The sequence below is a fragment of the Mastomys coucha genome, unplaced genomic scaffold, assembly GCF_008632895.1.
Source record: "Mastomys coucha isolate ucsf_1 unplaced genomic scaffold, UCSF_Mcou_1 pScaffold8, whole genome shotgun sequence".
In the NCBI taxonomy this organism is placed as follows: domain Eukaryota; kingdom Metazoa; phylum Chordata; class Mammalia; order Rodentia; family Muridae; genus Mastomys; species Mastomys coucha.
Window position 1 is genome coordinate 6863220 of NW_022196914.1, and position 19272 is coordinate 6882491.

Sequence of the window (19272 nt, forward strand, 5' to 3'; positions counted from 1 at the left end):
GTGAGGCCCTCACTAGGGAGACACAGGGAATGCCAAACCCCAGCTAGACAGAACTGGTGGGGGGCTCCTCTTGTTTTTTAAGAAAAATGCTCTTCCTGAGAATTTTTCTAAGCTATTTGTGCAGTTGACAGAGGTAGACAGTAGACTAGAGAACACTGGCCATTGGATACTGCCTCATCGACAACCCTAACTCCCATCTTTCCCATTTCCTAATTGGGAAAAGGGAAAGGCCATTCTACTGCAAACAAGGAGCTGTGCTCACTTTACCCGCACTCTGCAGGCATCTAGGGCTGGTAAACATCCTCATGCCTGCCAAGTGGGCCTCTCATGACCCTAATCTTCACTTCACATTGCTGGCTCATGCCTAAAAGCTTGCTTTTCCATTGGCATTGGAGCATAGTGTCACAGCATGGGTTCGACTCAGTTTTCAACAAGGGTAATTGGAAAGGACGGGCTTCGGTGCCCACAGTCCTCATATGGTCTAAATGTGCAAGACCTCCTTAGTGAGCTACAAGGAAAGGGGCAAAGTTGTCCCTGGACCAGCTCTATAACTCTAAGCTCCATCTTTGATCACAGTGCTTGCTTAACCCTTTTCCTTTACCTGTCCTCCCAGGTCAGGAATGACATCAGCCTTACTCCCCTGCACTTATGGTGTATAAACAAGGTAAAAACCAGAGTGCCTGCAGGAGCCAGAGTCCATGACTACAGGGAAGTGTTGAATGGCAAAGCAGAGTCAAAGTTGTCCACTGAACATATTATTTTGTTTTGCTGTGGGCAGATATTTTCTGATGTCTCTTCTTCCCCCCCCCCCCCCCCCCCCCCCCATTTTTCAGAGACAGAGTTTCTCTGACTTGCTCTGTAGACCAGGCTTTGAATTCAGGGATCTGCCTGCCTCTTTCTCCCAGTGCTGGGATTAAAGGTATATGCCACAATGCCCAGCCTCTGATGTATTAACATCACTCAGGCCAAAGGAAATCTGCTCAGAGAGACCCAGTCTTGTGAGGTCACTATTGTCAGTTGAAAGTAGTTACCTTTTGTCATCTTTTATATTTAAGAAGTTATTATAGAACCAGAGACCAATGTCAAGGGTCAGATTTCCTAGAAATACATGTGGTCTTGAACAAATTATTTAGTTTGCCTGTGCCTCAAGGTTTATCTTCCTAAAAGATGCTTTCATTAAAAGATGTTTTCATTAGACATCTTCCATTTTATTTTGACCTCAAGGATAAATTTAATCCACAAGAAAGATTTGGTGGTACTGGGATTGAGTCTGGAGTCGTATTAGCCACTATTCTTCCCAGAATCAGTTTCTCTTAGCGAGTAATTTATTTCACCCCTCTTAAGTTTGATTATTTTCCATGGCTGTGCCTAGAGACTTTCTTAACTGCATGCTCATTTTAAGCTGCAGTTCTGCTTCCTGCAGGTCTAGACCGTCTGCAAGAGGATCTGCTTGTTTGTTCATTGTTATTTGGCTTTGCTTTAAATCATCCTGTTTTGTCTGTGCCAGGTTTTTTTTTTTTTTTAAATAATTAGAGAAAACAGGGTTCACGACTGTTACTCTTTCTGGTTTTATAGCACTTAAAACATCTTTGAATACCTGGACAGTACCCAATTATAACAAACTTACTCATTAATTTACTGTCCTGTTAATAATAAGCAAAATAGCAGGAAATTGCTTGTCCACATACCATATGCTCCTTCCTGTGCACTTGGACACAGCTCATCATTAGGTGCCAAACTACCCTGGTGTTCTCTGCCTGCCCTTTCTCGGCTGCTGTATCATCAAGCTCTTTGGAATTACTCCTCAGGGCATTTGGAAAGAGAGTTCCACTTCTGGCGTCCTTAACTTTAGCTCATCAAGCAGCCACCACCTACACTTCTGCTTTAAGCAGGTTGTAGGCTCCCTTATGGACTCCATCCAATCCATTAGTTCACTGACTGATTGGATAGGGTTTCACTATGTAGCCCAGAATGGCTTTGGCCTAATGATCTCTTGATCTTGCCTCAGTTTCCCAAGTTGAGACTTCTGTTATGTGTCACCACACCCAGCTACCTCATTCTACAAAATATTTCCTGTGGTTTAAATGTGAATGGCCCCATGGAGGCTCATATATTTGAATACTTGGCCATCAGGGAGTGTGGCACTACTTGAGAGGAATTAAAAGGTATGGCCCTGTGGGAGTAGTGGTGGCCATATTAGAGGAAGTGTGTCACTGGGGTTGGGCTTTGGGTTTTCAAATGCTCAAGCCAGTCCCTGTGTCTCTTTCTACTTATGACCTGTGGATCCAGATGTAGACTCTCAGCTACTTCTCTAGCAACATACCTTCCTACACATCACCATGCTCTCCTCCAAGATGACAATGGAGTAAACCTCTGAAACTGTAAGCAAGCCCCAAGCCAATACCTTTTTTAAAAAAGGTAAGAGTTGCCATGGCCACTCTCCACAGATTACTGAGTGAGACACTTCCAATACTCTTTCCCAATTTGCTCCCTTGTTTCTGCCTAAAATATCAGTTTCTCTTTCTTTTATAAAACAAGATGTCTTCTTTTTCCTCCCCCTCCTCTACTCTCTCCTCCTTCTCATTCTCCTCCTCCTTCTGACATTTTTAGCTATCATTCCTAACTCCCTTTACCTCTTTCAATATAGTATATATAGCATGTAGCCCAGCTAGGCATGGTGGCACATGCCTGCCATTTCAGGACCCAGAAGAGCTTAGACAGAAAGATTATGGGTTTGAGGCTAACCTGGTCTACAGAATGAAGCACGGTCTCAAAACCAGTGAAACTAAACCAGCACTAGAGAACATACAGTGTAACCCCTGGTCCCTAGTCCTTAAACTTATCTCTGGAATCTCTCTTTTGCTGCAACTACTGTGGAGCAACTGCTCTCAGGTCTCTGAAGTCTTAACAAATAATCAAATCACAGTTTCTGTGTCCCCACTCTGATGCAGCATTGAGTACCCTTGTTTATTTGATCTTTTCTAACCAATTCTTGCTAAGTCTTTCCCAAGGCCCTTTGTTCCCATTCATGAACATTCATAAACTACACGGTATACTCCTGTTCTCTTTGCGTCTCAGCAATTTTATGAATTCCTGTCAGTACAACCCTCGATAGCTTGAATGCTTACAATATCCATATCTCTAGTCTAGTCTTAGTCTCAAGTTGTCCTGATGTTTAGGATTTTTTCTTGATCCCCAATGTCTAACACCACGTAAGAAGGTAGTAGGTTTCCCTATTGCAATTCAAAATCAACACCAGAAAGCCTGGACCTGCCAGGACTCTAGTGCATGCCTTCAATCCCAGCAGTGAGAGGCCAGTCAGGGCTATATGGTGAGAGCCTATCTCAAAAAACCAACCAACCAACAACAACAACAAACCCCTTCTATCTGATAATCCCAGTCTTCCTTCCTTTCATGACCTATCTGCCCATCAGTGGAAATTGCATCTTTGGGATCGAAGTCACCTTCGGAATTCACCATTTCTTTTGCAGTGTGTAGGAAGACAGGATGTTACGTAACCGAGGCTAGCCTTGAACTTTCTCTGTAGTTTGGCTTCTAGCTTGGGATCTGCCTGCTGCTCCAGCTTCCTGGCTGCAGTGGGTTACAAGCACATGCTGCTGTGCCCTTGTGTGCAATAATCATCTTGGGATAGATTATTTATTTCTATGGCTGTAAAGCTAAAGCCAAGCTAGCACTTGGAAGATGGAGACAGAAGGATCAGGAGTTCAACATCATCCTCAACTACATAGTAAGTTAGAGGCCAGCCCGGGCTATATAATACATCTTTAAAGAAAGTTAAAGGTATATGAAGTGGCAAACATTGAGGACTTATTTTCAATCTGATTTACTGTCATCACAAACACACTTTATTGTATTTTTTCTTTTCTTTCTTGTATACTTTGTCTAGTCCCCTCTTATTTATGTAGAAAGAACTGAATTCTAATTGTGTACTTCACCATGATTCAGGTTTACCTAAAGATGCATTCAGATATTTTCCTGAGAACATATAGAGGTCCCTTGTGCTCTTTAATAAACCATACCCCCTTTGTGTTTACATTCTTGTTCTCCATTGTTTCTTTGTTAATAAATTCTTTGTTGTTTATCATATTTCCATGCTATAAGTAATCTTTAAAAACTAGCCTTATCTATATGTTCTAAGAGAGTACTTAAGAAAGATTCCTGGGAGTGGGACTTGATTTTAAAATTATCTTTTTCTCATAGATTCCTGAATCTTTACTTTTTTTAACCCATTCATTCTAGGTTTAGCCTCAGTATTAGATCCAGATAACCATCACTATGAGATTAGTTTTGTTAGAGGGATGCTTTGATATTTTCATCAGCTTGCTGAAAAATCTCTAGCAGCCACCCCCGCCTACTTTATCAGCATAAAGTTCTTTATCAGCACAAAGTTCTTGGCCTATGTTTAAAAGTTTTTATCTGCCCAGCACATTCTCCTTTCCAAGTTCATCTTCCTGCTTCAAATCATGTGTAGATAGGTTATTTCCCTGCTGTCTAAACAGAGGCTCCATTGAGCCTTCACCTCTGCCCTGGTCTTTCATTAGAATATTACCTCCTACAACATGCTTTCTTCTACCAACCACACCCTATTCATTTCCTATATTCTTTGTTGAAAGCTCTCTCCTCTCTCTCTCTCTTTCTCTCTCTCTCTCTTTCTCTCTCTCTCTCTCTCTCACACACACATATACACACACACACAAACACACACACACACATACACACACACACACACACAGCCATCTACCACTTTCTCCCTCAGCCAGGAATGACTTCACTCAACCTTTCCAAAGGCTTTTATTAGATTACATTGATCTTAAATGCCTGCTATCATAGGTTTCTGGGTAGCTTACTTCACCCAAGGGTGTCTGCACATTATATTCTCAGTGTGTTCTTTATGATACTTGTTTTGTATGTATACATTTCTCACAGAATACTTAATAATGGGCTGTTTACTGAGAGATCACCTTTTGTTCTTGACACCCATATTCCAATTCAGGAACATACACAGAGGGAAATAATGAAAACGGGTCTGATCTCTGTAAAACTTGCACATGGGCAGCCAGGTCTGAACACACTCATGGATTTTCCCTCTTTCCCCACAGCAGGGTGACTCATATAGTCTGCCCATCTGTCCATTTTATAAGTAGTTACAGAATTAATAGCAATAGAAGTATCCCAGAAGGTCCTTTACCCCTCTTAAAGTTCTATGGCATTGACAGCCTTGTTGTTTAGTCATGGGCAAACACTAGGAAAAGCTTAAAGGAGAGGCTAGATAAAGACTATGGCTGAAATCTGAGATTGGGCCTATTCCCAAAGAAAGGTCATAATCAGTGTATTCTAGAAAAACTCTTGTTGGATGCCAGGGACTCAGGTTTCAAGTCTAGGCACTCCTTTGTAACTGGAACATTCTCCCATATAGAGAAATACAAACACAATAAAACATTCCGCTTAACAGATTTGTTTCCTCTAACTTTTTTTTTATCCCAGATGTAGTTCTCTGCTCAAGTAGCAGGAAGAACTGAATTTCAGAGAAAAGGTTGTCAATGCCATGTTTTGTAAGTTTACCCCCTTACTTATTTGGACTCAGCTCTGAGTTGAATTGGAAAGTTAAAACTCAAAGTCAGTTTGTGGTTGACAATGCAAAGGGACATGGGGCACACTTCTTGTATAGCCTGACCATGATTATCTTCCACATGCACCATAAGAAACAGCCTCTGGCATTATTGTAAGATCAGACAACTTGGCCCCTTCTGGTTCATACCATCTGTCTCCTCAAGTCTGAATTCTAGTCAGGAAAGTCTCTTGGGTAGTGACTGTGAATCCAGGCTTTCCCATGGCTGAGACATAGCTTTTATCCGTAACAGTGAGCCACCTTCCAACTCCACCAGGTCCCCAGCCTTGACCTTATTTGACTGCTGACTACCAGTTGTCATTGCAGAGACAGATCACACTTCCTGTGGAAATCCTGTGTCCTCCCTGAACTTCCAGAACACAGCCCTTCCATTTTGTTTTCTGCTTCCTCTGCTGCCCATTCCTAACACTCTTGCTTCCTGCTCTCATGTTCTCTGCCCCCTTCATCCTCTTTTTATATACTTTTTCTGATCAAGCTTGTCCAATCCGATGGCTTCCATTGCTACTCTGGACTGATTGCCCCCAACTCATGTTCTCCTAGCTGCAGATCTACTTTTCAGTGGCCAACTATCCTAGTTTGCTTTCCACTGTTGGCTAAACATCCTAACCAGAAGCACCACGGGGAGTAAAGTTTTATTTGGCTTTCAGTAAATGCTCTCACCCTTTGGGTTTGAAGAGTGCATACAATGTTCTGAATAAGGAGTTTCAAATAGAATGTCCACTTCCCAGTCCCACTCACACTTGTTCCAGAAGTGCTTCAATCTGTTGAAGATTGAGCTTTTACTAAATATGAACTCAGAACTTTTACTCAGGTTCCAGGTTCAGCAAATGGATCCAAGCTGATAACCTCTACCAGAAGAGGGTAGCTGTACAGGGTTTCTCTGTATAGTCATGGCTGTCCTGGAATTCTCTTTGTGGACCACAAGGAGTAGACCAGGCAGCCTCAGAGATCTGTTGGCCTCTTCCTCATAGGTGTTGGGATTAAAGGCATACACCATTACCACCTGCTGGTTTTCAGGGGATTTATGAGTACTAAAAAACACTTCCTTGGTACACGGTGAATATTCAATAACTATTGTCATCGTCATCTTCTTTATTACTAAGGTACACTGTCTCCTTTGCCCATGGACTCCCCACATTCTCTTTATGCAGTGTGGCATGGAGTTAAGTGGGGGTCCTCCCAGTCATCCTAGCCCCTCAGGGAATGGCTCGGATGTGAGGCTTTGGCCTCACAGGCTGGCATATGAAAATCTGGCTGGGGAAACCAAGTACCTCTCAATGTCAGGTAACCATAAGCCAGGTTGGCTAAAGCCTGTGCACATTTCCAGTGTTCTTTCCCAAAAACAATCTGAGAGAGGATGAAACACCGAATCAGCTCCTTGTTTGCTTTGGTACTCTGCAAAGAGGGGAAAGGCATTTTAGGGACAGAAGACAGGCTGGGGCCCACTAGAGGGTAAGATGTCATTGGTATGACATTCTTTTCCCTTCTTATCACACTGAGTCTGCTTGGCTCCACCTCCTATGTATATCCTATAACGAAGTTCTTCTCATTTCCACTTTGAGTCCCTTGTCTCTCAGTCATCCCCATCTTTATGTGACTCGACAGCACACTTTCCTAATTGCTGCCACCCTGGTCCTCCGCGTTCTTCCAATATCCAGCTTCCTTTAGCATTTTGTCATGGAAGACTTTCATTATGACTAGAGAGTGACACACACGGCTTCATCAATTTCCTGTGTATTGTACTGTCAGTCCTACACAAGCCTATACTCCTTCCTCTACACCCTCACCTTCTATTACACTGAATAAAGTCTATATTACTTCATCTATTAATATGTCTAAGAGATGTGGGATTAGAAAGAGCTATAGTTATCACTGAATGTTAGCAGTGATTTCTTAATATCAAATAGTGCCATAAGCCTAATATTTTGAAGTTTTTGAGGATTTTTATTGTTGTTTGGTATTCAGACAGTAGCTCAGGGTGGCCTTAAAGTTCCTGCCTCTGCTTCCTGAGTGGTGAGTGCTACTATGCCTTTATCTTAAAAAAAAAAAAAAGTTAAGTACAATTACTTTGTAAGTATGCCATGATCGTCTATCAGAAGGTAATATTTGCCTGTCTTGTTTCCTGATGCTAGCACACCTACATAGTTCCATTCATAAAATAGTATAAGTAGTAATTTCTTCATCCTCCATCACTGGTCCCTCATATGTTAGCTGGAATACTTCTCTGCAATGAAATTCCTCAGGATTGGTGAGATGGCTGAGTAGTAAAGGCACTGGTTGCCTAAGACTGCAAGCCTAGTGACCTAAGGTTCTATTCGAGGATTGCATGTAAGAGTGGAAAGAGAACTGATTCTACGATGCTGCCCTCTGCTCTCTAGATGTGCACCATGATGCATGCACATGTGTGTTCATGCCCACATGTCCACATACATACCCCACAGTGCAGTTTGTAATGGAAATGCAGGATATATGATCATTCTTTCTTTTGTCTACCAACTTTTAGAATAAGTTTATTTGTTAGCATCCTCCAAGTGATCAAGTACTTTGTTATAATTATTATAAGCTTAAGTGCTGTTGAACATTTTATGTGGCAACATAATCTTTTAAAAGTATAATTAGCTTATGTGGCTTTCCTATATAAATTATGCTTTGTATTGTTAAATTAAATCCATGTTTACCTTGGCCTGCACAGCTCTGCTTAGTATGACCTACACTAATCTTATGATTGTACACTAACTTGCTTATTTGTCTACCCATCTCTTTTCTCACCTTTCTCCTGCTGTTAAATACACATCACCCAGTTGACCCTGAATGGGGCAGAACAGCTTTCATTGTGGGGCCCCTGCTTGTGATGCCTTTTTGAGTACTTCAGCCTCTCTCTTTCACTTTCACTTTGTTCTCATCACAGGCTATCCTTGGCAACCATTCTAAAAGAGTCACTCACCAATCCTTGCCTATCTTATTTTTAATCCAAAGTATCCCACCTGATATTGCTATTGGTTTGTTTACTATCTGCCTCCCCAAATAGACTATAACTTCCATAAGAAGTTTGTTCTTGTTGGGAATGATGACTCACACCTTTAATCTCAGTCTTTAGGAGGCAGAGGCAGATGGATCTCTATGAGTTAAGGGTCAGCCTGGTCTACATAATGAGTTCTAGGACAGCCAGAGCTATACAGTGAGACCCTGTCTCAGAGACTGAGTGAGAGAGAAAGAGAGAGCGAGTGAGAGAAACAGAGAGAGAGAGAGAGAGAGAGAGAGAGAGAGAGAGAGAGAGAGAGAGAGAGAGAGTTTAACCTTCACATTCACTGTTTCAAGTCTGTGTACCGAGGATGTATATGTTCAGCATCCAATGAGTAGATCATCTTTTGTGATAAGGATAGAGTAAGGCAAAGAGCTCAGCAGAGAGCTCTAGAAATGATGAAATACATTTGTCACCATGCATTTCAGTGACTTTAATAGTCACCCACTGGCTACAGTGGTCAACAAATCCAGACATCAGTTTCCAGGTGAAATGAAATACCACTTTAAAGGATCAAGAGCTAGAGTTCTAGCACTATTGTGATGTATGCGGGCTATATGGTGCTTTGAGGAAACTCACCCAGATCCCAGCTTCCTTTTCAGAACTTTGGGAGCCTATAGAACCTACCTAAAAGAGTTCTTGTAAGAAAATAATTAGGTCATGTTCCACGATCCAAATTTGTTAAAATTGATCTAATTATATTCCACTTAAAATACAATAACACTTCATGTGGGTCCACAGACTGCCTCTTCCTGGCTCCCACATTTTCTTCCTTACCTAGGTACTTCATCTGCATCTAACAATGCAAGTCACAGGCAAGGGGCATTTCCCAATACTTCAGAAATATCCAGCCAGCATTTTGGAGAGCTCATTATGTGCTAGCCACAGCAAACACTAAGTTCTATTTTGAGTATAAAACAAAATACCAGAACTCCCAGAAGCTTTGAATTAGACTGGCTGGCCATTCACAATATGAATCACCCCTATACTCCTTGCCCTAGGGAAGAAATTACAACTAATATGTGCTTTAGAGGCTCCTCCACTGTGGCTTATGGCAGTAGCTTGCCCTTCAGCACTATGACTATTAGGTTGAGTAACATATAATTCCTATGATATAAATATTTCCATTATCTAAACTAGCTAAGAATTTTCAAACCTTAAAAAACTCTTCTTGCTATGATAGTTAGTTCTTACTGCTGACCTGACACAAATCTAGAGTTACCTGGGAAGAGTGGCTCTCAACTGGGTACTATTTAGATCAGAGTGGCTTCTTGTGCATGTCTATGGAGAACTGTCTTGATTGCTAACTGATGCAGGAGGGCCCACCCCACTGCGGGCAGAAAAGGCCCAGGCAGGTGAGTCTGGAGTCTATAAGAAAGCTAGCTGGGCATGAAAGAGAGCAAACCAGAAAGCATGTTTTCTCCATGGCTGCTGCCTGTGCCCACTGCTTAAGTTCCTGCCTTGACCTTCCCAGTAATGGGCTCTTACAAGTATAAGACAAAGAAACCATTTCCTCCCAAGTTGCATAGGGTGCTTATTACAGCAACAGAAAGCAAAGATGTACACTTGCACGGGGTTGAAGGTGGTACTTTTTTGCTTACAGAACTGATATTTCCAGAATGCATGTGCGAATTGGGGAAGATCTAAACTGTGGTGACTGTCAACTCAAAGTTCTCTGGACAGTTTTCAGAGGCAGGCTTACAGTTATCCATTAGAGGCATCAACATTGTTTGCCTCTAAGGGCCTTCTTAGCCTTCTCTGAGCCTTCTCCCTGTTTTCCTCACACATACTTTAGAATCATTTTACTTTGATAATAAATAGCTGGAAGTCAGTGTATGAACCTCTCTGTTGATAAATTACAGTCTGTAGCAGGCTGGTGGCTATGTCTTAATGAGGAAAGCCAATGTGTTGTTATCTCAAGATCCTAGATTTGGACACTTTGTTTACACATTTATTCAGAGATCTGGATTCATAAGTCCTTGACTCAGCTTTAGAAATGCTTGGGACCTTCACCAGGATGCTCAACTCTGCTACTTTCTGTTTCTCATCCTTTGATTTATGGTTTATTCTATTGTGGCCATAGCATCCTACCTACAACAAGCATCTCCTTAACCACCACCATTCTCCTCTTGTTCTTTATCCTGACCCTCTTCTTACCCAAGGATCATCTTGAAACCTTGACATAAGGATTAAGTGACTTTTCAAGTAAGGCTAACCAGACAGCAACTGGATATGGCAAACATTGAGCTTTTAGTTAAATGCTTGGTTAAAAGTTAAAAGCATAATCCTTCCTGTGAGGAACAGAGAATGAAGAGGAGAACAGAGGGTGGGTAGCCTGGCTCCCAGACTATCCTCTACTATGTTCTCTCCTGGTGGAGAACACATAACATTCTCCTCACATACTTCCTTCTATAGTAAAGGCAGGCTATCTGATATCATGTGCACACTTTTAAATGGCAACCTAAACCCAGTAAAGATTTTGTTTGCTTACCATTTTTTCGCTAATGAGTTGATTAATTTTCTTCTGGGACTGAGCTAATTTCTGTTTTGGAATAGACAAACAGTCAACAGTCATCCCTCCATCCTGACTTGCAGTGTCTTCCTCAGTCTCTTCACAGTAACAAGCAGAGAACGAGTCATCTGTTTCTTGTGCTGGGATTCTGGTTTGCTGTGACCTGATGGTAGCAGAGGGGCATGGCTCAGGATTCTCAGAAAGCAAACACAAACAACTCAGGTGTCCACAGCCGGGGACAGTAACGTGCTGTCTAAGTTCAGTTTTAAATATGGATATACAGTAAACACACACTACTCTCAAAACCTAGCATCTAAGACAGCAATATGGGAGCTCAAAGTAAACATTTGGTAGACTTGTCACCTTGCATTAGAATCACAGTCCCTCTGCTTGTAAAGCAGGCAACCTTACATAAGCCATTATGTAAATGACTTCTCTACAAAAGTGGGTTAAAGTGAACACCTGCTTACTGCAATTAGAAGGACTAACAGAGGTGATACTCAGAAATCACTGTTTCAGTGAGCCATATTTTGCAAGGGCTTCCTTAATGTTCGCCATTATTTCTGCTATTGGCACTGTGCTTTGGTGTTTTTATCTAAAACAATGAGAGTGTTGAGTCAGAAGACCTTGAAGACCCTACAATTAAGATCTAAGCTATGAAAGAGATTGATACAATAATCTGGGCATGTGGGGACTAACATTTGCAGGCCAGCTGACTTCACAGCTCCTCTTTCATGTATCTCAAAACCATCAACCTGGAATTTGTAATTAACCAGAAAGAATGCAGTTTTTGCCAAGAGAGAACCACGTGCTAGGTCAAGTGCAGACTGAGAAGCAAGCAGCTCTTTTGTTGTATTAGAAATAGAAATCAATGTGGTAAGAAAGAACCAAGTTGCAAATTCTCTGGAAACAATCATATGCATAATCACATAAAATCTAGATAACTACCTCTGACAGTAATGCTGAGAGCAGTTATGACATGGGCTATGGGAAGTGGAGACAAAGTGAAGATCCTAACATTGCCAGAAACATGAAAGCGATCTGAAATAAACTGAATTCTGACATCTTAAGAAGAATCATTTTTGTATTCAGCAATGCTTTTTAAGAGCCCAGACACTGAAAACCTTTTAAAATAAAGTTTGTCTTGCTTAAGCAATTGTAGGGGCTCTTGCCTATAATACCAGGAGGCTGAAGCAGAATTCTGAGTTCAAGACCAGTATAGGCTCCAAAACAAGATTGTCTCAAAAAAAAGAAAAAAAGAAAAGGAAAGAAAAGGAAACAAAAGGACAAAAGACCCTTTTACACTGAGTGAGTGACTTGACACTGAGTGAGTGACTTGACACTGAGTGAGTGACTTGACACTGAGTGAGTGACTTGACACTGAGTGAGTGACTTTACACTGACTGAGTGACTCATACTTACTGTTCTTTCTAGAGGGGGAGTTGAGGAAGGTATGACAGGAAAAGAAAGGTCAAGTGTTATCTTTTACTCCAAGTTTGAAAAATTACATAAAATCCACTCAGAGTCTCCTTCAAAAGATACCCAGAGACAAGCAGGTATGCCAGGTCACGTGGACAGAGGAGCACTTTGTCAGGCCAGGGAGGACTGAACTTGCCATAGATGAACAGGCTTTTAGTAGACCAAGAGAAAGGCTGCTGTTTGGAAGGCAAATGATGGACTGGCCTCTCATCCATCTACTGAATACACTACCTGCCTTCTAGACACAGCCTGGAAATGTCTCGCAGAAGCAGTGATCAAACATTCCACCTCGACTCTATATGTGTATCATATGTACTTTAACAGGATTCTCCAGTGATAGGTTTCTCTGTGACTTTTTCGAAAGCTCTTTTATGTTATCTATCCTTCTCCATATGCCCTCTTCTAGTTTGCCCAACCATTTTCCTCCCCATCTGCCAATTAACCCTTCCTGTTCTGTTGCTTCCCTTACTGCCACAGGTTCTATCTCTCCTTTCTTGAAAGCTCTTCTCCATGGCCTCTTACTAATTTCCTAATATCTTTGGGTATTACAAAGAAAACATGCATAATTGAAGATCCAAAGCTAATATCCACAAGTGAAAGAAAAGATATGACATTTGTATTTTCTGGGTCTGGGATACCTCACTTAGAATGACTGTTTCTAATTCCACCCATTTACCTGTGAATTTCATAATTCTATTTTCTGAATAACTGAATGGCATTCCATTGTGTAAATGTACCACATTTTCATTATCAATTCGTCAGCCAATGGACTTCAAAGCTGTGTCCACTGCCTGGCTATTGTAAATAGAGCAGCAATGAACATAAATGAGCAACTATCTCTGAAGTATGATTATACAGTCCTATAGGTTCTATGCCCCAAAGAAGTACAGCCGGATCATGTAGTAAGGTGAATTTAAATGGAGTTACCCTATAATGGGGTAACAAGGCTTTTATTAGATACAGCAGGCTAACAAAAATCCCAGGGTCATGAATGGGCTACTTCTTTTGGAGTTGTTGGTCAGTGAAGCCATGTAGACCTGCAAACATTATGGTCTATTGAGAATGGCCCCCATAGGCTCATATATTTGAAGGTTTGTCCCTAGTTGATGAACTGTTTGGGAAGGATTAGGAGGTATGGCCTTGGAAAAGTTGTGTCACTGGTGGGTAGGCTCTGAAGTTTCAAAATTTTATGTCATTGCCAGTTAGCTCTCTCTGTCTCATGGTTGTGGTCTAGATGCATACTCTCGGTTGCTGCCCCAGCACCATACATGCCTGCCTACAGCCAGTATAGGCTCCAAAACAAGATTGTCTCAAAAAAAAAAAAAAAGAAAGAAAGAAAGAAAAGCCATGCTGCTCCCTGCCATGATAGTCATGGACTCACCCTCTGAACCTGGAAGACTCCCAATAAACTCTTTCTTTTTAAGGTGCCTTAATCATTGAGTCTCATCACAGAAAAGTAGCTAATGTATTTTACACCCCTCCTCCCAAAAACTCAAGGATCACTTCAGAAATGAGAGCAGAAAGACTTTAAGAGCCAGAGGTAGTAGATGAAAGCATTTTCTGGACACAACAGGGTGGTTTCATTCATGAACTCACAGCCATTGTAACAGCACATATAAGACCTGCACAAGCTCACACTGGGCAAAGTCCCAGCAAAGAGAGAGGAGGTGGGCATGAAGTCTCAACTCTAGCTGAATTGCTACTGACAACTGATGGTTTCTGGGAGAGGGAGTCAGTTCTCTTTAAGGATGTCACTTCAGTAAATGGCTACACACCCAAGAGTAAATAAATGGTCAGTACAAATTGGACCTGATATTGTTTTGTTACTTGTTTAAAACAGACAAAGTTGAATGGGTAGGAAAGGGGGTTGAATATACATTGTAAGAATTCTCTAGGAACTAAAGACACTCCAAAGGGGGTGCAAAAATTTCTCCTAATTTCTACTAAAATTCAATTCATATTATAGTCTGACTTATTCCTCCCTCACCAATCATCCCTCCCCCTGCTTTCTTCTCCCCCCTGAGAGTCTTCTTGGCCTTCTAAAGGTAAATTCTTCCGAGGCTGGGTCTGAGTCACACTTATTTCCCAAATCCTAATGCCTATCTAGCTCACAGGAAACGCAAACAATTTGCTACACTGTGAATAAGAATGGGCATGAAACACAACAGGAGTCTTTGCAGAGTTTAAATACCAAGGAGTGTGGAAACAGTTGACAAGAGATTACAAACCCAGAATAGCTCATGGAAAAAACAGTTCTCGCTCATTAGGAAATGTGCCTTGAGCTGCTTATTCCATAGATGTGGTTCAGAAGTTAAATCCAATAACTCATGAAAGAGGTTACTAAGCATGGATGTTAAACACTGTACGCTCTACTATTTTTAATTAAGTCTTGAATGATATTGTGCTGAGATCAAGGCAGTAGTCTTCAACAATAATCTCAAAAAAAAAAAAAAAAGACAAACAATGAGGTCTTCAAAGGCGATTTGAGAATAGTCCTGAGCTAGCTTTGAACGTTCAGCTAAATAAAATGTAAAATAAGTTAGCAACTGAGACATGACATTTGAGATGTCTCACAATTATTCACGACAACTGAAGGATCTCAAAGAAAAGTCAGAATAAAAGGAATGGCGAGTTGAATGAAGCCTTCCTAGACTTGTGATATCATAAGTATGAATCCTGATTGGTAATATATTTAAAGAGTTAGGTTATCCCTGTGATGCTATATTACAAACTCTATATTTTAAAAAGGTTTGCTTATTTTTATTTTATGAGTGTTTTGCCTGTATGTATGAATGTGGAGGCCAGAAGAGAGTGCGGATCTCCTGGCTGAAGTTACAGACAACTCTTAGCTTCCACATGCGAGCCACGAATTGAACTCTAGTCGCTTGGAAGCATAGAGTGTGCTCTTAACTGCTGAGATAGCTCGTGAGCTTTAGAATGAGACATTTTTTAAAGTCTATATTTTATAGTTTTATAACATTTTACCTGAAGATAGTTTATGATATACTATATAATCTCTCTCAAATAAGATAACTGCTAGCTGCAGGTGGCTATTATGAGCCAGAAATATGGCTAGTGAGCATTAAGATGTTCTTGAAATGTGAAAACAGGCTAAAATTTTATGACTCACTGTGAAAAAAATAGTATAGAAGACTTAGTAGTTAGTATAAAACATTTAGCAATTGTGTATAATATCTTAAGTATACTGAAGTAAGACAGTATTAAAGTTAAACATACTTCTGTCCACATTTTAGTATGTCTTTCAGAAACGTTTAAATGGCATAAGTAGTTGATCGCCATTGTTTCTGTTGTATTTCTACATGAGGGCCATGGTACAAAGCAGGGTTCTCATTTAAGGCTGATTCTGCCTCCTGGGCATATTTGGCAATGTCTAAAGATATTTTAGTCACAAACTGGTCAGTGCTACTGGCATCTAATGGGTAAAGGCAAAGTATGGGTTTTGTTTGTTTGTTTGTTTGGTTGGTTGGTTGGCTGCTTTTTCAAGACAGGGTTTCTCTGTGTAGTCCTGGCTGTCCTGGAGCTCACTCTGCAGGCCAGGCTGGCCTCGAACTCAGAACTTGGGAGGCCTGCCTCTGCCTCCCAAGTGCTGGGATTAAAGGTGTGCGCCACCACTGCCTGGCCGAAATATGCTTTTAAACCTCCCAAATGAAAAGTTTTCTAACTCAAAATGTCAATAGTGCCAAGAGTAAGAAATCTCCATATAGAGAAATGGTTAATGATTAAAAAAAATAGACTACCTGTATTAAATGTGCAACTTTGGGCAAACTGCCTATACTCCCTTTGATTTATAATTAGCAGCTATATAATGCAGCTCTGATGCTGTGAGGGGAGAGGCACACAGGATCTGCTTAATAAGAGTTACTTATTTAGAATGTAAAAGTTTTTAGTAGGACTTGTTGAAAGCACTCACTACTCTTCCAGAAGACATAGCTTAGTTCCCAGAATTCATGTCAGGTGCTTTACAACCCCCTGTAACACCAGGGTATCCAACACCCTCTTTTGGCATCCATACGAATCCATCCCTTTTTCATTCACATATCCCCTGGCAAAGACATAATTTAAAATAGTAAAAATAAATCTAAAACTGCTTTTATCTGTTCATTGCCTCTTTTATTTCATGAAATCTTACTCATTGGTTTTGTTATGTTTTTCTCACTGTCTAGTTGTTATAATATTGTTTTATTTTTGTAAACCTGAACATCTTCATAAATCAGAAAAAAATTATCGTCCCTCTTTGAGAGGTTGTCGATATGACTGGATGTTAATCCATAATATTATTAACATACAGCACAGCTGTGGAGCTTTCTCTTCTATGGAAAGTACACGCAAAGCTCTTGACTCAGGCTTTCCTTAAAATGGGAAGTCCTACCATTTCTGCTGAGTGGCATCATGTCAAGGCACTGTCAATACTTACCGGTGGAAGCAGAAGTCCCAGTCGGTGTCATTGCTAATGGTTGGAATGCGGATGGGGTTGGCTTGCATCTTCCTACCAAGAGTCACGTGTGAGGTAAGCTTTGCGGGGAAAGGGCTTAAACGTCTGTTCTAAATTCCCTCCGGTGGATGCTACTGACTTTAAATTAAAACTGCTAAATATAAATCTACGAATAGACTACGCAGACCCATGTTTAGAGACTCCCCAGAAGAAATTGAAGGTGCTTATCAGGGTTATATTTCTTTTCCCTCACTTTTATTCTATATTACATCTCCAAAGTTCTTTTAAAAGCATTTCTTAAACAACACATCTTTTACATTTACTGGATCATCCAAACTCTGGCGACCTATTCAATCCAAATAGTGTTTGGTTGCCCTAAGGGAAAGCCGAATCAAAAAAAAAAACTTTTTCCCAGGAGCCATGTCTCTATTTAATAGGAAGTTCTAGTTAAGAGGCTAAAACTACTTAGGCTGCTGCTGTCAGCTGTTGACAAAGTGAACCTCATGGGAAGATGGAGGGATGGTTGATAATGATTTGTGAAATGCATTTCTCTATATTAACCCTAACCCTTAAATGTACACTTTACTGAATAGTAACACCATCCAAATTGCTCCCTAAAGAATACTGTGGTAGCTAGCTTTCCTTGATCCAGGCTCCAGAACACCAACTGAAAAAAAGGGGGTTGGGGGGGGGGTAGGGTGGACGGGAGGACTAACTTCCCTTTCTAAGTTCTACTTTCTTCACATTCTGAGCTCTCAAGTCCCACATACGGTTCCCACGCAGTTGCATTGGACCCTGGCTGGACTAGGACACCACACTTGGCCCCCCCCCCGTCTAGGACAAATCTCTCGCGTGCTCATCTGCAGCTTCTCAACTGTTGCTTCCTAACTGCGGTCGCCCCTGGAGCTCAGCCCCATCTTCCCTGCCTGGGTTCTGGGCCCCTGCACTGGAAGCTGGTGAGCTCTTCTGGCTCGCCGACCCGGAAACACCTTCCCGGCCCGCTCACCCGGCTAGGCAGTTCAGACCTCTGCTACCTCGGGCCCGTGCTAGTGCCCGGGCCATGTCGAGTCTCACCGAAGCTGGGCTTCTGGATCGGGAGACAATGCGTTGCCATGGGAATGGAATGCTGCCTTAAAGCCGACGCCGGGAGCCCCAGAGCGAGGCACTTCCGGCCTGCCAAGGCAAACGCTGGCCTTCAGTCTTGCTGCTGCTGTGCGTGGTCCTGTAGTATCTGTCGCACAAGGACGTCATTTCTTGAAGATGAAGGAAGAGAGAATAAATCCCGTGGAAGAAAGGAAGAAGCTGTATAGGCTGTAGGAATCTGATGATTTTTAAAACTGCTACGTCTCTGGGTGTTTTCAAGCGATGATGATTCTTGGCTAGCCAAGCCTCCCCTTTCTTTCCTGAAGCAACTTGCACCCCAGCATTCTCCAGGTGTTCTGGGGTCATGGTCAGTGTCTGTGTAAGGTTAGAGTCAGGCTTGTTGAAGAAAGCAGTACAAGAAGATTCGGGAATGGGCCAGTAGCTGTCCAATGGTTACCATTTCAGGGAGAAAGGCACATGCACCAAACACCATGTAGCCCTAAATCACATGCAGGTTTGTACCACAAAGTCACAGAGCACACAGTAGTACTACACAGGTGTGAAAAACACACTCGCTGTAGCACATTGAAAGTGTGATTATATAATTGAACCATACTATGTGCTGGACTTTTAACAACATAGACAGTGCATCCCTCCTGTTTCAAAAGGAAAGCCTGGGCAGAAAAAGAAGAAAACCATAGAGATTTTGTATGTTTTGTATTTGTTCTTACATATGTAGGGTGGAAATTTATCATTGACAATAGAATGTCAAGAAAACCTTTCAAGGCAGGAGGATTTAAATGAGTTTGCTTTCATGTATGATAAATGCTTATGGTCTATAAATCAAAGGTTAAATCTGTACCCTCAAGCCCCTGAGCCAAACGTTTGGAGAGATCCTACCCTGTCTTTTCTCTGGTTTCTAAGAGAACCTTCAGCATAAAATGATGGCCAGAGTGATAAACTTGGTTTCAGGATGGCAGGGTTGCAGTTTTGACTCTGAGGCTTGGTGTAAGTCATATCCCATGGGTATCAGTTTCCTTGACCTTCCTTTCAAGATCTCCTTCTGGTTTGGT

At 41.5% G+C, this 19272-nt stretch overlaps 1 protein-coding gene across 3 annotated transcripts in view; it reads right to left on the reverse strand.

Annotated features, from left to right (window-relative positions):
• Positions 1-18252, reverse strand: part of Ttc23l (tetratricopeptide repeat domain 23 like) — a 55673-nt gene extending 37421 nt beyond the window's left edge. For 2 of the 3 annotated variants that reach the window (XM_031360342.1, XM_031360343.1), the window contains exons 1-3: positions 18123-18252; positions 11164-11347; positions 6922-7045 (exon numbers count right to left, since the gene is read on the reverse strand). In XM_031360342.1, the coding sequence (XP_031216202.1) occupies positions 6922-7045; positions 11164-11347; positions 18123-18178 (364 nt within the window). In that variant the 5' untranslated portion in view covers positions 18179-18252. Of the gene's footprint in view, positions 1-6921; positions 7046-11163; positions 11348-17098; positions 17171-18122 lie in introns of all 3 variants that reach the window. The other variant, XM_031360341.1, reaches the window with a different exon arrangement.
• Between the last annotated feature and the right edge of the window lie 1020 nt (positions 18253-19272).